This window comes from Lepidochelys kempii, chromosome 5, assembly GCF_965140285.1.
Source record: "Lepidochelys kempii isolate rLepKem1 chromosome 5, rLepKem1.hap1, whole genome shotgun sequence".
Classification (NCBI taxonomy): domain Eukaryota; kingdom Metazoa; phylum Chordata; order Testudines; family Cheloniidae; genus Lepidochelys; species Lepidochelys kempii.
The window spans coordinates 51,737,903-51,754,880 of record NC_136384.1 but is presented as its reverse complement, the minus strand read 5'-3'; the positions used below and the strand labels follow the sequence as shown (position 1 = coordinate 51,754,880).

The 16,978-nt window shown below is 42.9% G+C and overlaps 1 protein-coding gene across 1 annotated transcript in view; it reads right to left on the bottom strand.

The window, feature by feature from the left end:
- RASGRF2 (Ras protein specific guanine nucleotide releasing factor 2) overlaps positions 1 to 16,244 on the bottom strand; it is a 215,597-nt gene extending 199,353 nt beyond the window's left edge. The window contains exon 1 of the mRNA XM_073344380.2: positions 15,826 to 16,244. Coding sequence (XP_073200481.1) covers positions 15,826 to 16,110 — 285 coding nt within the window. The 5' untranslated portion in view covers positions 16,111 to 16,244. The remainder of the gene's footprint in view (positions 1 to 15,825) is intronic.
- Between the last annotated feature and the right edge of the window lie 734 nt (positions 16,245 to 16,978).

Genomic DNA, 16,978 nt, shown 5'->3' with positions numbered 1-16,978 from the left:
TTGCTCTATCAGAGAGCTTTTTTAGCTCGCTTCACATTCTTGGACCATAATACTGGACACCAGCTTGCTAGTTCTTCCCTCAGGCCACCAAATAATGCACTTATGAAACTTCCATCTGCAGCAGGCAGCACAAATATAAAAACAATTAGGCCTAGGAGTTGTAAGCTCACACCAGTTACAATAAGGAATAGGCATCAAAATGAATTGCATCTATCTAGCTAATATATTCTTATAGCACCTGTAACCTGTGGTACCTAAGGGCTTCATTTTTTACAAACATTTGTTCTAAATCTGATGTTTCTTTCCTTTTTATATTCAAGAGTTTTCTACTTTGAATTGTAAACAAAAAGATTTAAACTGTATTGTACTATAATACCATACAATATTATTATACCATAATATAAACTTTAATTACAAAGAAAACTTTATATTAAAAGAATATTAAAGTTGTACAGTTAAGAACTCAGAAGTTATATGTATAAAGAAGTTATCTTGTATATAGACTATAAACTTAATTCAGCTCCTTTATTCATATGCATTATATTAATCTTTATACTATTTTTCCATAAGACACATGTCACATACAGTGCACTTGGCATGAATCAGGGCTGTGTAGTAAATATGGCTGTTGTTTGTAGGACCTCTGCCTAATATTTTTGGTAGAATTTGGAAGATGGGTAGTGAATGACATCTCACAATTAAAGCAGTTGAATACTAACCTAGAGAACAGGATTCTATCTCTGCTTCTGCTGCAGAGTCCCTGTGCAATAGTAGGCAAGCTAAGCTAGCAACTTACACTTTTCACATGGGGCTACTAATTGTGTGTTTCTCATTTTCTGGGTATCCAATTTGAGATACCGATTTCCTGAACACTCATAACTGTAACTGAACTATGATATGAACAAATAAAATGCTACACATAAATAAATAATACTTAGCTCTTATATAGCACGTTTTCACCAGTAGATCTCAAATCACTTCACAGTCTTTAATATACTCACCCTTACAATACCCTGTGAGGTAGGGAAGTACTACTATGCCCATTTTGCAGATGAGGAACTGAGCCACAGAGAGGCTGAGTGACTTGCCCATGGTCATGTGGGAAATCTATAATGGAGCAGGGAACTGAAATCCAGTCTCCAAAGTCCAAGGATAGTGCCTTAACTTATAAAATGCTAAGTTCTCTGAAGAATCAGGCCCTATGCTTCTCAAATTGGGCACCCAAAATTTGTTGACACTTAGAATCATAGAATCATAGAATATCAGGGTTGGAAGGAACCCCAGAAGGTCATCTAGTCCAACCCCCTGCTCGAAGCAGGACCAATTCCCAGTTAAATCATCCCAGCCAGGGCTTTGTCAAGCCTGACCTTAAAAACCTCTAAGGAAGGAGATTCTACCACCTCCCTAGGTAACGCATTCCAGTGTTTCACCACCCTCTTAGTGAAAAAGTTTTTCCTAATATCCAATCTAAACCTCCCCCACTGCAACTTGAGACCATTACTCCTCGTTCTGTCATCTGCTACCATTGAGAACAGTCTAGAGCCATCCTCTTTGGAACCCCCTTTCAGGTAGTTGAAAGCAGCTATCAAATCCCCCCTCATTCTTTTCTTCTGCAGGCTAAACAATCCCAGCTCCCTCAGCCTCTCCTCATAAGTCATGTGTTCTAGACCCCTAATCATTTTTGTTGCCCTTCGCTGGACTCTCTCCAATTTATCCACATCCTTCTTGTAGTGTGGGGCCCAAAACTGGACACAGTACTCCAGATGAGGCCTCACCAATGTCGAATAGAGGGGAACGATCACGTCCCTCGATCTGCTCGCTATGCCCCTACTTATACATCCCAAAATGCCATTGGCCTTCTTGGCAACAAGGGCACACTGCTGACTCATATCCAGCTTCTCGTCCACTGTCACCCCTAGGTCCTTTTCCGCAGAACTGCTGCCTAGCCATTCGGTCCCTAGTCTGTAGCGGTGCATTGGATTCTTCCATCCTAAGTGCAGGACCCTGCACTTATCCTTATTGAACCTCATCAGATTTCTTTTGGCCCAATCCTCCAATTTGTCTAGGTCCTTCTGTATCCTATCCCTCCCCTCCAGCGTATCTACCACTCCTCCCAGTTTAGTATCATCCGCAAATTTGCTGAGAGTGCAATCCACACCATCCTCCAGATCATTTATGAAGATATTGAACAAAACCGGCCCCAGGACCAACCCTTGGGGCACTCCACTTGATACCGGCTGCCAACTAGACATGGAGCCATTGATCACTACCCGTTGAGCCCGACAATCTAGCCAGCTTTCTACCCACCTTATAGTGCATTCATCCAGCCCATACTTCCTTAACTTGCTGACAAGAATACTGTGGGAGACCGTGTCAAAAGCTTTGCTAAAGTCAAGAAACAATACATCCACTGCTTTCCCTTCATCCACAGAACCAGTTATCTCATCATAAAAGGCGATTAGATTAGTCAGGCATGACCTTCCCTTGGTGAATCCATGCTGGCTGTTCCTGATCACTTTCCTCTCATGCAAGTGCTTCAGGATTGATTCTTTGAGGACCTGCTCCATGATTTTTCCAGGGACTGAGGTGAGGCTGACTGGCCTGTAGTTCCCAGGATCCTCCTTCTTCCCTTTTTTAAAGATTGGCACTACATTAGCCTTTTTCCAGTCATCCGGGACTTCCCCGGTTCGCCACGAGTTTTCAAAGATAATGGCCAATGGCTCTGCAATCACAGCCGCCAATTCCTTCAGCACTCTCGGATGCAACTCGTCCGGCCCCATGGACTTGTGCACGTCCAGCTTTTCTAAATAGTCCCTAACCGCCTCTATCTCCACAGAGGGCTGGCCATCTCTTCCCCATTTTGTGATGCCCAGCGCAGCAGTCTGGGAGCTGACCTTGTTAGTGAAAACAGAGGCAAAAAAAGCATTGAGTACATTAGCTTTTTCCACATCCTCTGTCACTAGGTTGCCTCCCTCATTCAGTAAGGGGCCCACACTTTCCTTGGCTTTCTTCTTGTTGCCAACATACCTGAAGAAACCCTTCTTGTTACTCTTAACATCTCTTGCTAGCTGCAGCTCCAGGTGCGATTTGGCCCTCCTGATATGATTCCTACATGCCCGAGCAATATTTTTATACTCTTCCCTGGTCATATGTCCAACCTTCCACTTCTTGTAAGCTTCTTTTTTATGTTTAAGATCCGCTAGGATTTCACCATTAAGCCAAGCTGGTCGCCTGCCATATTTACTATTCTTTCGACTCATTGGGATGGTTTGTCCCTGTAACCTCAACAGGGATTCCTTGAAATACAGCCAGCTCTCCTAGACTCCTTTCCCCTTCAAGTTAGTCCCCCAGGGGATCTTGGCCATCTGTTCCCTGAGGGAGTCGAAGTTTGCTTTCCTGAAGTCCAGGGTCCGTATCCTGCTGCTTACCTTTCTTCCCTGCGTCAGGATCCTGAACTCAACCAACTCATGGTCACTGCCTCCCAGATTCCCATCCACTTTTGCTTCCCCCACTAATTCTACCCGGTTTGTGAGCAGCAGGTCAAGAAAAGCGCCCCCCCTAGTTGGCTCCTCTAGCACTTGCGCCAGGAAATTGTCCCCTACGCTTTCCAAAAACTTCCTGGATTGTCTATGCACTGCTGTATTGCTCTCCCAGCAGATATCAGGAAAATTAAAGTCACCCATGAGAATCAGGGCATGCGATCTAGTAGCTTCCGTGAGCTGCCGGAAGAAAGCCTCATCTACCTCATCCCCCTGGTCCGGTGGTCTATAGCAGACTCCCACCACTACATCACTCTTGTTACTTCTGACATTAGTGTCTCTATGCCTCAGGCCACATCTGTAAAATGGGAATAAAAATACCACTCACTGGAATGTTGTGAAAATAATTAATATTTGTAAATCACTCATACTACAGTGATGAGCACCACAATAAAAAACACTGAGGAAATTAAATAATTCTATATTCAAGGAGGGTTTGAATCATGTGCACTAAATAAGACCTGAGACCACATATTGAACAATGAGTATAAAACAAAAATTTGAATATCTGCTCATTCAATGAGCACTGTCCATTGTGTGGAGAGTAAAGTAGGGGTTCTGTAGAAAAAACAGTACGTGATTACATAAATAAAGACTATCACATGTATATGCATAAGGTGGCTAAATTAATGTTGCACAGGCATTTCTGGCATTTCCTAATTTCTGAGTGCTTGTCTTTGCAACCTTAATAATGTTCCTTTAGCATACTTCTTTGTGTGCAATTTCCTAGGTTTTGTAACAAAGCAAACTGAAAAAAACAGAAATTTATCACATGGAACCATATTGACAACGATATGGGTCATCAGCTAAGTTCCCTCTAAGCTGCGCGGCTGCACAGCAGGCTATCAAGTGCCATGCAGGCACGCAGGAGGGAGAGGCACCACCTCCTGTGCAGACCAGGCTGGAGCCCATTTGGGGCATGTTGTCTCCATGATCAGCTGTGCTCAGGCTGGCATGCTCCCAATGTTGATCAAACAGGAAATGGGATATCAAAAATTCCCGGGGCTTTAGCAGGGGAGGGACTGTTTCCTGTGTACCTGGCTGCAGTGCAGCAGAGGTGAGAATGATCTCCAGAGCAGTCACAGATGAGCATTGTGAGATACCACCTGGAGGCCAATTAAGTCGAATTACACAACGCTGCATCTGCACTACCTCGCAGTCTATCCATGAAAATTGAATTAAGCGCTGTGCCTCTTGCAGAGGTGGATTACAGAAGTCAACATTAAAGGCAACACAGGTCAGCGTAAAGAACCCAGTAGTGTAGACACATACACTACATGGCTCTGGGAAGAAGGATAAAGGAGTTTGAGCCGCAAGTGGTGTTCTCGTCCATCCTCCCCAGGGAAGGAAAAGGCCTGGGTACAGTCCGTCGAATCGTGGAAGTCGACGAATGGCTACACAGGTGGTGTCGGAGAGAAGGCTTTGGATTCTTGCACCATGGGATGGTGTTCCAAGAAGGAGGAGTGGTAGGCAGAGACAGGCTCCACCTAACCAAGAGAGGGAAGAGCATCTTCGCAAGCAGGCTGGCTAACCTAGTGAGGAGGGCTTTAAACTAGGTTCACCAGGGGAAGAAGACCAAAGCCCTGAGGTAAATGGGGACGTGGGATACTGGGAGGAAGCACAAGGAGGAGAGCGCGAGAGGGGCGGGCTCCTGCCTCATACTAAGAAAGCAGGACAAACAGCAAGTTATCTCAAGAGCCTATACACAAATGCATGAAGCCTGGGAAACAAGCAGGGAGAACTGGAAGTCCTGGCACAGTCAAGGGATTATGATGTGATTGAAATAACAGAGACTTGGTGGGATAACTCACATGACTGGAGTACTGTCACGGATGGATATAAACTATTCAGGAAGGGCAGGCAGGGCAGAAAAGGGGGGGGGGTTGCATTGTATGTAAGAGAGCAGTAGGACTGCTCAGAGCTCCGGTATGAAACTGCAGAAAAACCTGAGAGTCTGGATTAAGTTTAGAAGTGTGAGCAACAAGGGTGATGTCGTGGTGGGAGTCTGCTATAGACCACCGGACCAGGGGGATGAGGTGGATGAGGCTTTCTTCCAGCAACTAAAGGAAGTTACTAGATCGCAGGCCCTGGTTCTAATGGGAGACTTCAATCACCCTGATATCGGCTGGGAGAGCAATACAGCAGGGCGCAGACAATCCAGGAAGTTTTTGGAAAGTGTAGGGGACAATTTCCTGGTGCAAGTACTGGAGGAACCAACTAGGGGCAGAGCTCTTCTTGACCTGCTGCTCACAAACCGGGAAGAATTAGTAGGGGAAGCAAAAGTGGATGGGAACCTGGGAGACAGTGACCATGAGATGGTCGAGTTCAGGATCCTGACACAAGGAAGAAAAGAGAGCAGCAGAATATGGACCCTGGACTTCAGAAATGCAGACTTTGACAACCTCAGGGAACTGATGGGCAGGATCCCCTGGGAGAACAACATCTGGCGGAAAGGAGTCCAGGAGAGCTGGCTGTATTTTAAAGAATCCTGATTGAAGTTACAGGGACAAACGATCCTGATGTGTAGAAAGAATAGTAAATATGGAAGGTGACCAGCTTGGCTTAACAGTGAAATCCTTGCTGATCTTAAAACACAAAAAAGAAGCTTACCAGAAGTGGAAGACTCGACAAATGACCATGGAAGAGTATAAAAATATTACTCAGTCATGCAGGAGTGAAATCAGGAAGGCCAAATCACACCTGGAGTTGCAGCTAGCAAGAGATGTTAAGAGTAACAAGAAGGGTTTCTTCAAGTATGTTAGCAACAAGAAAGTCAAGGAAACTGTGGGCCCCTTACTGAATGACGGAGGCAACCTAGTGACAGAGGATGTGGAAAAAGCTAATGTACTCAATGCTTTTTTTGTCTCTGTCTTCACGAACAAGGTCAGCTCCCAGACTACTGCACTGGGCAGCACAGCATGGGGAGGAGGTGACCAGCCCTCTGTGGAGAAAGAAGTGGGACTATTTAGAAAAGCTGGACGAGCACAAGTCCATAGGGCCGGATGCGCTGCATCCGAGAGTGCAAAAGGAGTTGGCAGATGTGATTGCAGAGCCATTGGCCATTATCTTTGAAAACTCATGGTGATTGGGGGAGGTCCCGGAAGACTGGAAAAAGGCTAATGTAGTGCCCATCTTTAAAAAAGGGAAGAAGGAGGATCCTGAGAACTACAGGCCAGTCAGCCTCACCTCAGTCCCTGGAAAAATCGTGGAGCAGGTCCTCAAGGAATCAATTCTGAAGCACTTATAGGAAAGTGATCAGGAACAGTCAGCATGGATTCATCAAGGGCAAGTCATGCCTGACTAATCTAATTGCCTTCTATGACGAGATAACTGACTCTGTGGATGAGGGAAAAGCAGTGGACGTGTTATTCCTTGACTTTAGTAAAGCTTTTGATACGGTCTCCACAGTATTCTTGCCAGCAAGTTAAAGAAGTATGAGCTGGATGAATGGACTATAAGGTGGATAGAAAGCTGGCTAGATTGGTGGACTCAACGGGTAGTGATCAGTGGCTCCATTCTAGTTGGCAGCTGGTATCAAGTGGAGTGCCCCAAGGATTGGTCCTCGGGTCGGTTTTGTTCAATATCTTCATTAATGATCTGGAGCATGACGTGGATTGCACCCTCAGCAACTTTGGAGATGATACTAAACTGGGAGGAGAGGTAGATACGCTGGAGGGGAGGGATAGGATACAGAGGGACCTAGAAAAATTCGAGGATTGGGCCAAAAGAAATCTGATGAGGTTCAACAAGGACAAGTGCAGAGTCCTGCACTTAGGACAGAAGAATCCAATGCACCGCTACAGACTAGGGACCGAATGGTAGGCAGCAGTTCGGCAGAAAAGGACCTAGGGGTTACAGTGGACGAGAAGCTGGATATGAGTCAACAGTGTGCCGTTGTTGCCAAGAAGGCCAAGGGCATTTTGGGATGCATAAGTAGGGGCATTGCCAGCAGATCGAGGGACATGATCGTTCCCCTCTATTCGACGTTGGTGAGGCCTCATCTGGAGTACTGTGTCCAATTTTGGGCCCCACACTACAAGAAGGATGTGGAAAAATTGGAAAACATCCAGCGGAGGGCAACAAAAATGATTAGGGGACTGGAACACATGACTTATGAAGAGAGGCTGAGGGAACTGGGATTATTTAGTCTGCAGAAGAGAAGAATGAGGGGGGGATTTGATAGCTGCTTTCAATTACCTGAAAGAGGGTTCCAAAGAGGATGGATCTAGACTGTTCTCAGTGGTAGCAGATGACAGAACAAGGAGTAATGGTCTCAAGTTGCGGAGGAGGTGGTTTAGGTTGGATATTAGGAAAAACTTTTTCACTCGTAGGGTGGTGAAACACTGGAATGCGTTACCTCGGGAGGTGGTAGAATCTCCTTCCTTAGAAGTTTTTAAGGTCAGACTTGACAAAGCCCTGGCTGCGATGATTTAGTTGGGGATTGGTCCTGATTTGAGCAGGGGGTTGGACTAGATGACCTCCTGAGGTCCCTTCCAACCCTAGTATTCTATGATTCTATGATTAACAGGTCAACTTAAGATGGCTTCTTTCAACCTAACTCTGTAGTGTAAACCAGGCCTTAGAAAAAAGCTAATTTGGGTCAGACACAGTCCACATTCCATCTTGTTCCCATGGGCAGTAACAGGGAATTAGAGGAGGACCACAGCTGTTCCAAACTTTATCCTCTTGCATAGGAGCACAAGGAGGCACAGGGCACATGCATGGCCCTGACAAGCACAGCTATTTAAAGATTCCAAGCTCATGCACAGGAGATGCATGTGCATCTACAGTGGGATCCATACTAACACATTCTCAAAGAACTCTTGAATTCAGATTTCTCAGTTTAATAAAAGATTTGCACCACGGTTCAGAAAGTTCCAAATCAATCAATAGTGATTTCAGCACATGTGGATTGATTTGGTCCAAGTTTTCTATCTGGCTAGCTGCTGAAAAGGCAAAGAAATTGGTAAAAGTTCATCAGTATTTAAGGGCTAATAAAAAAATTGGTAGGGTCTAACTAGTTAGTAGACCAGGAACTTGTTTATTGTGTTCTTGTGTTTTATTAAGAGAATTGTAAGCTTTTTATTTTGAACAATCTGTACCTTATGTTTGAGAAATAGATGTAATTAGGGAGTGAAATCTCAGAATGTGTTTTGTGTTCATTTTATAAAACTTTTCTGTTTTTTTTAAGCTCAAGGACACTGTCACTATCACCACTTTGTGTCGTAAACATCATTGTGTTGTGTTATTGCCTCTACATTTATTGCAAATAATCTGATCTCTGCCACTTCTTGACACCTGTAGTTTATCCTTATGCCTTGGTTTTCAGTTTTAATTTCATGCATCTTCATTCTTTCACTGACTGGTATTTCTCAGTTTTGTTTGAGAAGTAGTTTTCACTAGCTCTGCAAATACGACTTTGCCAGTTGACATTCTGGGTGGGATCAAAATATTTTTGAATGACATTGTCCAGTCATTTGCTTTCCTCTTTATGTTCCCATCAGACATATTGTAAATAGTCAAAGGCCCTGGGTCTACCACATGCAGCAGTGTGAAAAATTTCACCCTCTCTGATTTTGCTGAAACACCACTTGCCTCAAGGAAAACATGGAAGTGGTACAGCAACTTCTCCAGTACTCTATGTTCCTTTCCAGACTGAGGCATTGAGGTAGTGTCATTTGCTCTACTTTAGTTTTCCTCTGAGTGTGACATGATCAGGGTTGCCACTAACAGACTGATTGTGCATTCCTGGCCCTAGTCACTTGACATGGATTAGAGTTACTAAAGGTTAATATCCCCATCACATGACAGGGGTCAGTATCCTCTGATTCCCCACTTATTATCATTACACATATGAATTCTATTAATTTTGAAAAGGGAAACAATTGAGAAATTAATGAGTTCTACTAATTAATTTATTTAGACTCATTTCTGGGACACATAGCTCCACTAGTGTTGTATATTAGCAGGTAGCCTGATTTGTAATGATATAAAGCAGATGCACTGATTTTAAAGTGTGAAAAATGAGCATTTAAAGATAAAATTTAACATTTCTGGTATATTAAACACTTGTGGATATAGCTGTGGCTTTTCCTAGTCATTCTCCCACCATATAAAAATATGCAAAATTCTAAACAAACAGATATAGTCTCAGTTAAAAATAAATGAAGAGTCTGCACTTTTCTGCTTGGTTCAATCAATAGTGAGATCACACAAATTACATTTTTCTATTTTTATACTGCCTGTTGCCTGAAGGCCAGGTGGCATCCTGTAAGTTCACTTTTCAATTCTACATGAAGAGCCACAGGCAATCTCTCATAATGTAACTTGCATTAAAAGGACAGCAGTGTCAGCAATTAATTTTTAGACTGCTACTTGCAATGTATAAATTTACATTGATGTATTTTGTGAACTAATGCCCACAGTCTAGACTGTTATATGACACTCACTGCCATGACATCTGGGGATACATCAAGGACCTCATCCTGCAAACCCTTACTCATGTAAGAATCCCTACTCACTCAAAAAGTCCCAGTGGGCCCTTAATGCTTGCGAGGAACATAAGTCGCCACAATAGAACTAATATCAGTGAGAGATTTTTGGGTTGTTTTTTTTTTAAAATAAGAACTCCTCCTTTGGCAAAGCAAATAAATTAAAAGAAAAAATAAATTGTAAATTTCATTTTCCATCCCAAGAATATTTTCATTCCAATAACATCACCACTAACACTCTACATTTGTTGGTACAAATGAATCACTGCCATTTCAATGGACAATTGACAATCAGAGGCCAAATTAACCTACTCTTTTTAAATAAAGCAGGACATTTCTAGTATGTGGGCAACACTACCTGGACTATGCTTTGGACCATCCCAAGAAACTATCCTGGCAAATTTCAGAGTAGCAGCCATGTTAGTCTGTATTCGCAAAAAGAAAAGGAGTACTTGTGGCACCTTAGAGACTAACCAATTTATTTGAGCATAAGCTTTTGTGAGCTACAGCTCACTTCATCGGATGCATAAAGCGGAAAGTACAGTGAGGAGATTTTATATATACACACAGACCATGAAAAAATATACATTGTAAGGAAAGTGATCACTTAAGATGAGCTAAAAAGAATTAAGAATCATGGACGATATTATACCTGAAAAGGCAGTTGATTATGATAGTCTCTTCTGAACACAGAATCACTGTATGATTTTATATTGTATTACTTAAAAAAATTCAGTGAGCGTGGTCTGATGGCATGTGTCTTTTTCATTATTTCAGTAACTGTATTTAAAATAAAGAGGTTTCACACATCATATAATTTCTCTGCCCTTTATAAATAGAAGCACAGCAAAACTAAATAAATATAGAACTACAGGCAACAGTAAAAATTCAAATAATTGGATTTTGTTAATCTGAGGGGACACAGACTTAGTACTACATTTAATTTTGTTAAGTGGGAGGAAGATTATTTCAGACAAGGTACAAGGCAAGAATCATCCCACTTTTCTTAAATCATATAGTAAAGCTAAAAGCTTAAAATATTCTAAGACTCTATTTTTTTCAATCATATAAAACTACATTTTAAATGTTGAGCTTAATCCATATACAGTTATAAAACAAACTGTAATTATATAGGCATTGGCCCAATATAGACTATTTAGAATAACTTTTATTCAACTATCCATACTTCCATAAAGCCCTTTTTCTCTAAATTGAATGAGTTCACTGGACCACAGGTTCTATTCTCTAATGAGGCATTGAAGAATGGTTGTGTTTCATTTTAATTGTAAAGAGATTAATCACTTACAGATATTAAGTAATTTTTCCTTAATGACCTTCTGAAGCACAAAGATATTTGCTCTCAAAACCACAGTCATAGTGAAGTTTTGGCATGCCAGGAGCTCCACCTGTTTCTGGTTTATGGCTCGTGGTTCTATTAGGGGTGGGAAAGAAACATTTTAATTTGAATCAGACTTTAAACTTTTCAGTGTATAATATTTTCACTTTCAGATTGGTGGCTTACAAACTAAGCTATTTCTATATTATCATGTTTTAAATAAACCTGTTTTAAAATTAATTTAAAATAGGATTTAACAGATGGCGATGACTCTCATGTGCAGAAGTTATTTATCAAAAAGCTCTTCTAAAATTCAAAGTTTTGAGTTCAAAATACATTGGGGAAAATTAAAAACTCCATAAAAGGTCATTAACTATAAAAACAACTGAATGTCCATTTATTAATGGATTGTATAATTTCTTGAATATTGAATCAGAAACTACACTTTTAAAATAAATCTTTTTGAAACAGGATGAAAAATATTTTTAAAAAGTCCTCCCACTGCTATCACTAGGCAAGAGCCATAAAAATTGCATACACTATATCAGAATTATTAAAACAGTGCCACAAGTCTCTAATACATTATTATAAAAAGTGGAGCATTAAACTGAAGGCATTCAGTATACTCTAGAAATTGTACAGTAGTTACTGTCCTTGTGTAATAATCCTCTGAGACAGATTGGTGGAAGAGCCTAACAGTACTAGTAGTGGTTAAAAATGTGGAATCTTTATCTGCTTGTGTTTGATGGGGATCAGGGAGTGTGCACATCTGCACATAAACATATTTGCTGGCTGAAATTCACCAACACTGATGTTTTCCCTGCTGAAATGTAAAAACTTAACTCCAAAGATCTTATCTGATACATGACATTACAAGCAAGACTATCAATTCAGTTTCTAAATCAAAAGGATATGTAAAATAACTAAAAAAATGAAACAAATGTTTTTTCTTTTGCATGCATCTTCTATAATCCACAGCGGTAGAACTGATAGAAAACAAATTCTTTTGTCAAATGTACATTACAACTTCATCTTTCATTGACTGAATGATAAATGTATTAATCAGCAAGTTTTGCAAACCACATGAGGTGCTGCAGCCCCACAAATGCATATTTCCCATGCTATTGAACATACTTTCAACTATTTCAGTGGAATATCCCGTGAAATAACTTAAATAGAAATATTTTCCTCAGTAGCAAAATAGTATCTTTAAAAAGGCTCCCATTTATATATTGTACTACAACCTGCTTGAAACAATCCAGAATTTTTACTTTTTTTGATGTGTCTCACTATTTTTGTCATGACATCTCATACTCCAATTTCTTTCTTTCATTGTCTACTGCAGTTACCCACCTGCTTTAACCCTAAATCACCTAGTAAGATAAAATCTAAATAGACAAACCAAAGCATAAGTGCAAGCTGTAATAAATGAATTATGGATTAAAAAACTGTCCCCACACCTCACACTGTCTAATTTAGGATACTGTATAACACCTATCATTATAGTATCTAAGCTTCCCAGGTAAACTAAGTGTGTAAGGTAAGCTCCCTTGTCTTGAAGGAGGTGATGTTTTTTAAAATCTTCTCTTCTCCCCCTTCTGGAGAACAAGGCTCTGCCTGGGAAATAATTCTTTTTAAATCACCAAATAACATTTTATCTGCTCATGGAAGCAACAAATGCTTCTGGTGAAGCTAGCCTTGCACAGGTGGAAGTGAAAGTGTAAATGCTGAACCTTCATTATCATCTGTTACAAATAACTTTATACTCCTATTTTATGAAAACAGAGAACTCATTTTTCAGTTGTATTATTTTCCCTTCTAATAGGATGGGTGCATCAAGGTAGGTGCTTCAAGAAAGAAAAGGAAAACAGAAGCATTGTACTGGTTTAATGTGTTTTCAAATACTTTTTTGTTTTGTTTCACACTGAAAAATATAACTGTAGTTCTTAGAAAATACACTAGGGTTGCCAACCCTCCAGGATTGGTCTGGAGTCTCCCAGAATCGGCATCAATCTCCCGCTGACTATTGAAAGCAATCTGGGAGATTTTAATAGGATATTTTAAGAAAATGACATTATGTCATGTTGGGAGAAAAATCTCGTGGAATAGCTTCAAAGTTGGCAACCCTAAAACACACACATTTTTGTCTGTATGGATACTTATCACATTTGGAAGAGAATTAAAATGATTTTAAGGAGGTACTGAGAATAAAGTGATATTATAGAGTTCCATATTTATTACTTTCAATAACTCCATATCAGCTTTGTTCATTTTTCAGACTAAAGGAGAATTTTTCTAACTGCCAGCCTTGCAAACTCAAACCAGGATCTGAAAACTGTAACTGTATTCTTTCTCCCTCTCAAATCTTCAATAAACATATTTTCTGGCAGAACTTAGCAATTTAGTTGATGTTTAAAGCCGGATAGAATCCAGCTTGCTCTCCTATAATTTTGTTGTGCTAAACGCATTTTAAAAAAGTGTCTTATTTCTGTCAGTAAAATAAGCATGACTTAAAGACACCCAAAGAGCAGATACATAAAAGGTGCTGTTTTCACATAGTTTTCTTAGTCTAACTGCACTTTAAAAACACTAGTTATAGAAACGTAAGACAGTAAACCCATGAAAAGATTGGGGTGGAGAGTCCTAGAAGACTGACATTAAGGAATAAATACATGTTCATTTGAACCAGGGATTCCCATACACTTCAATTACTCACCCTGACAAGATTATACATCAAAGAAGCAATCAAAAGAGTTCTATTAATCATCCCAATGTGCATATGTTAATTTGCATAACTAGGTATATTTTTACCTATAGATGTTGGATGAGTTAGATAAGCATGAAAATATCAATGCCAAAAGGACTATTAATAAATGGAAAGTTAAGACAAGGCAGCAAAAGAGGAGATACTTTCTGAATTTAGCTCTAACACATATATCAATCTAAACAAAGTAAATGGACTAGAAGATTTTCATAAGCTGAGAAAGGTTTATTCCTCTTTCAAAACAAATGCCTGAGTTCACCTGATACCTTCCTCTTTGGAAGTAACCAAACTTCTCCAAACCAGTTTGACACCTGTTGATATCTTCTGTGAAGCACAGATGAATCAGCACATGCTACATGCAAGTTTAATGCACAGACTTCTGCAAAGCAGTGAATAAAAGGACACCAGAATTTCACATTAGGTGCATTATCCTAAAATAGAGGAGGCCTAGAGTAGAATATCTGATCCATTATTACGTAGCATAAATGCAGTGTCCTCTTATTCATTGTTTTGAAAGATGTATGTTTTTTTGGCATGTTGTTGAATATCACAAACAAAAACCCAACACCCCATGGCTTAAGAAGTATCCACTTTAGGGACCAGCTCCTGCAACTCTTACCATACATGAGCTGTCCTCCACTCTCACTGAAGTCTCTGTGTTTTGTTGCATGAGTAAGGAAATGCAGGACTGGACTCTAAAGTTTCATGATTTAGTTTCCATTACAATTTTGTTCAGCGTTAAAAATATTAGACAAATATTGGTCTGATTTACTCTCCTTCACAACCCCCTTCCTCTGGGGATTGCCCCCTAAGTACATCATAGTATAAATTGACTATGTCCACTTTTTCCTGGTCCTTCCACTAGCTTCTTAGAATAGGTTTCACTATAGCAGGGTTTAAAATGGCTCAAAGAACTGCAGGTTTTGCCATTGCCCCAAAATGGAATCTGATTAGTTTTAAGGCTCATACACATTGTTGCCACACATTTGTCCCAGAATTCTTTATCTGTTTAGGCTGGCTCTATTGGGTATGTAGTTATCTCCCAGAGGAGCCCGGCCTGTAATTGCTCAATAGTGGAAAGTCATTAGTTCATGACATTTTAATACTCAGGCACTTTGTATAAAGCATGGAAGTGCAACTACTGGGAAGATGGGCCAGCTAAAAGACCGGGGACATATCTCTGCCCTAGTTTATATGGACAATGAGAACATCCAGAGTTACATTAGGGTCATTTAAAAAAGGGTTTGGAAGGGATAAACCCCCATGCTTTAGGGCACAAGGCAAGATCTCTTGCCTCTTCCTCTTGAAGCAGCCACTGTCGGAGGGAGGATACTGGAATGGATGGACCCACGGGTTGGACCCGAGGTGGCAGTTCCTGTGCTCCTAGTTTTTTCCTACCGCGTGCAGCCCTTCTCAGGGTAGTTACAAGGCATACGCGTTTTCACTTCGAGCTGAACCGCTACTTTCGATTCGTTTAGTGACCCCCTCCACACACCTAGGCGGACTGAAACGGCAGCGGGTGCTCCCGGTCCATGTTAGAGCCCCGAAGGAACTAGCTGGGGGACCGCTGCTGCATGAGGGAGGCTTGGGGGGGGGTGATGACCCCGCGGGAGGGATGAGCCTATAGTGAGGGCGGGGGGCTGACCCCACCAGAGAGGAGCCCCGTGTCTATGAGAAGCGCGGGGGGTCCGGTACCTGCTTGTCCAGCGCGGTGTCCTTGGCGCTGCCGGCGGAGGCGCCCTTGGGGGCCGGCGCCCGCTCGCAGTTGCAGCCCTCCAGCATGTACATGCCGGCGGGCCGGGCGCTCTGCTCGCTCTCGAAGTAGAAGAGCACGTTCTGGTAGAGCGCGAACCACTTCTCGTGCCAGCGGCTGGTCTCCGCCGTCTTCTTGCTCAGGTAGCCGCGCTTGGTGCCCTCCTTGCGGGCCAGCAGGGCCAGGTACAGGGCGTGCCCCTCGTTGTAGCGCACGCTCTTCTGCATGGTGCCTGGGCAGCGGGCCGGCCTCCGCCTCCGCCTCACTGCCCGCCCGCCCTGCCCCGCATCCGGCAACTGCCGCCGGGCGCTCACAGCCCCGCCGAGCCGCGACGGTGCCTCATGGGCTCTGCCTGCACCGACGGCCCGCTGCCGGCCGCGGCGCTCCGCCCGCCCGGCTGGGGGCTGCTCTCGGAGGCGGCGGGACCGGCGCTGAGCCCCTCCGGCCGGACGCGCTGGCAGGGTCCCGGCGCTGCTCTCCCGCCTGCACCGCGGGCTGGGGGTGGGAAAGTCGAGCTGGTGCTGTCCTCGCGGGCTTGGTGCTGCTACTTCCCTCTGGGCGGCTCTTCCGGGGCTGCCGCTCTGAGGGGCTGCTGCCGCCACCGCCCCGCGCTAACCCTCAGGCACGGGGCGAAGCATCCCGAGCCGCCAGGCCCACGCGCGGTCGCTCCTCTCCCTGCCTACCCGTGGCCAAAAAAGTTGCGCACGGAGCCCCAGCTGCTCCCGCTGCGGGGAGAGACGCGCAGCGCCCGCGAGGATCCCCCAGCAAACTCCGCCGGGAGCCAGAAAGGGAAACGTCACGTGGGAGATCAGCTGTAATCGGCTTTGAGCCCAATTTAAAGAGCAAAGTCGTCGCCGCAGCGTTCTATCCCTCCCTCTGTGTGCGAGGATCTGCCTCCTCCCTGTCTGCCTCCTCTGAGGGTTTATCTCCATCCAGCCGATCTGGCTGAGGGGGAGAATTACAGGAAAGCCGGAGAGAGAGGGAGAGAAAGAGACAGATTTGCACAGCGCTAGGGAGAAGGAGCAATAATGGGCAGGTTGCTGCAGTATGTCATTTTCCTCCCCTACCTGTATTTGTATCTAAACTCCATCAGGC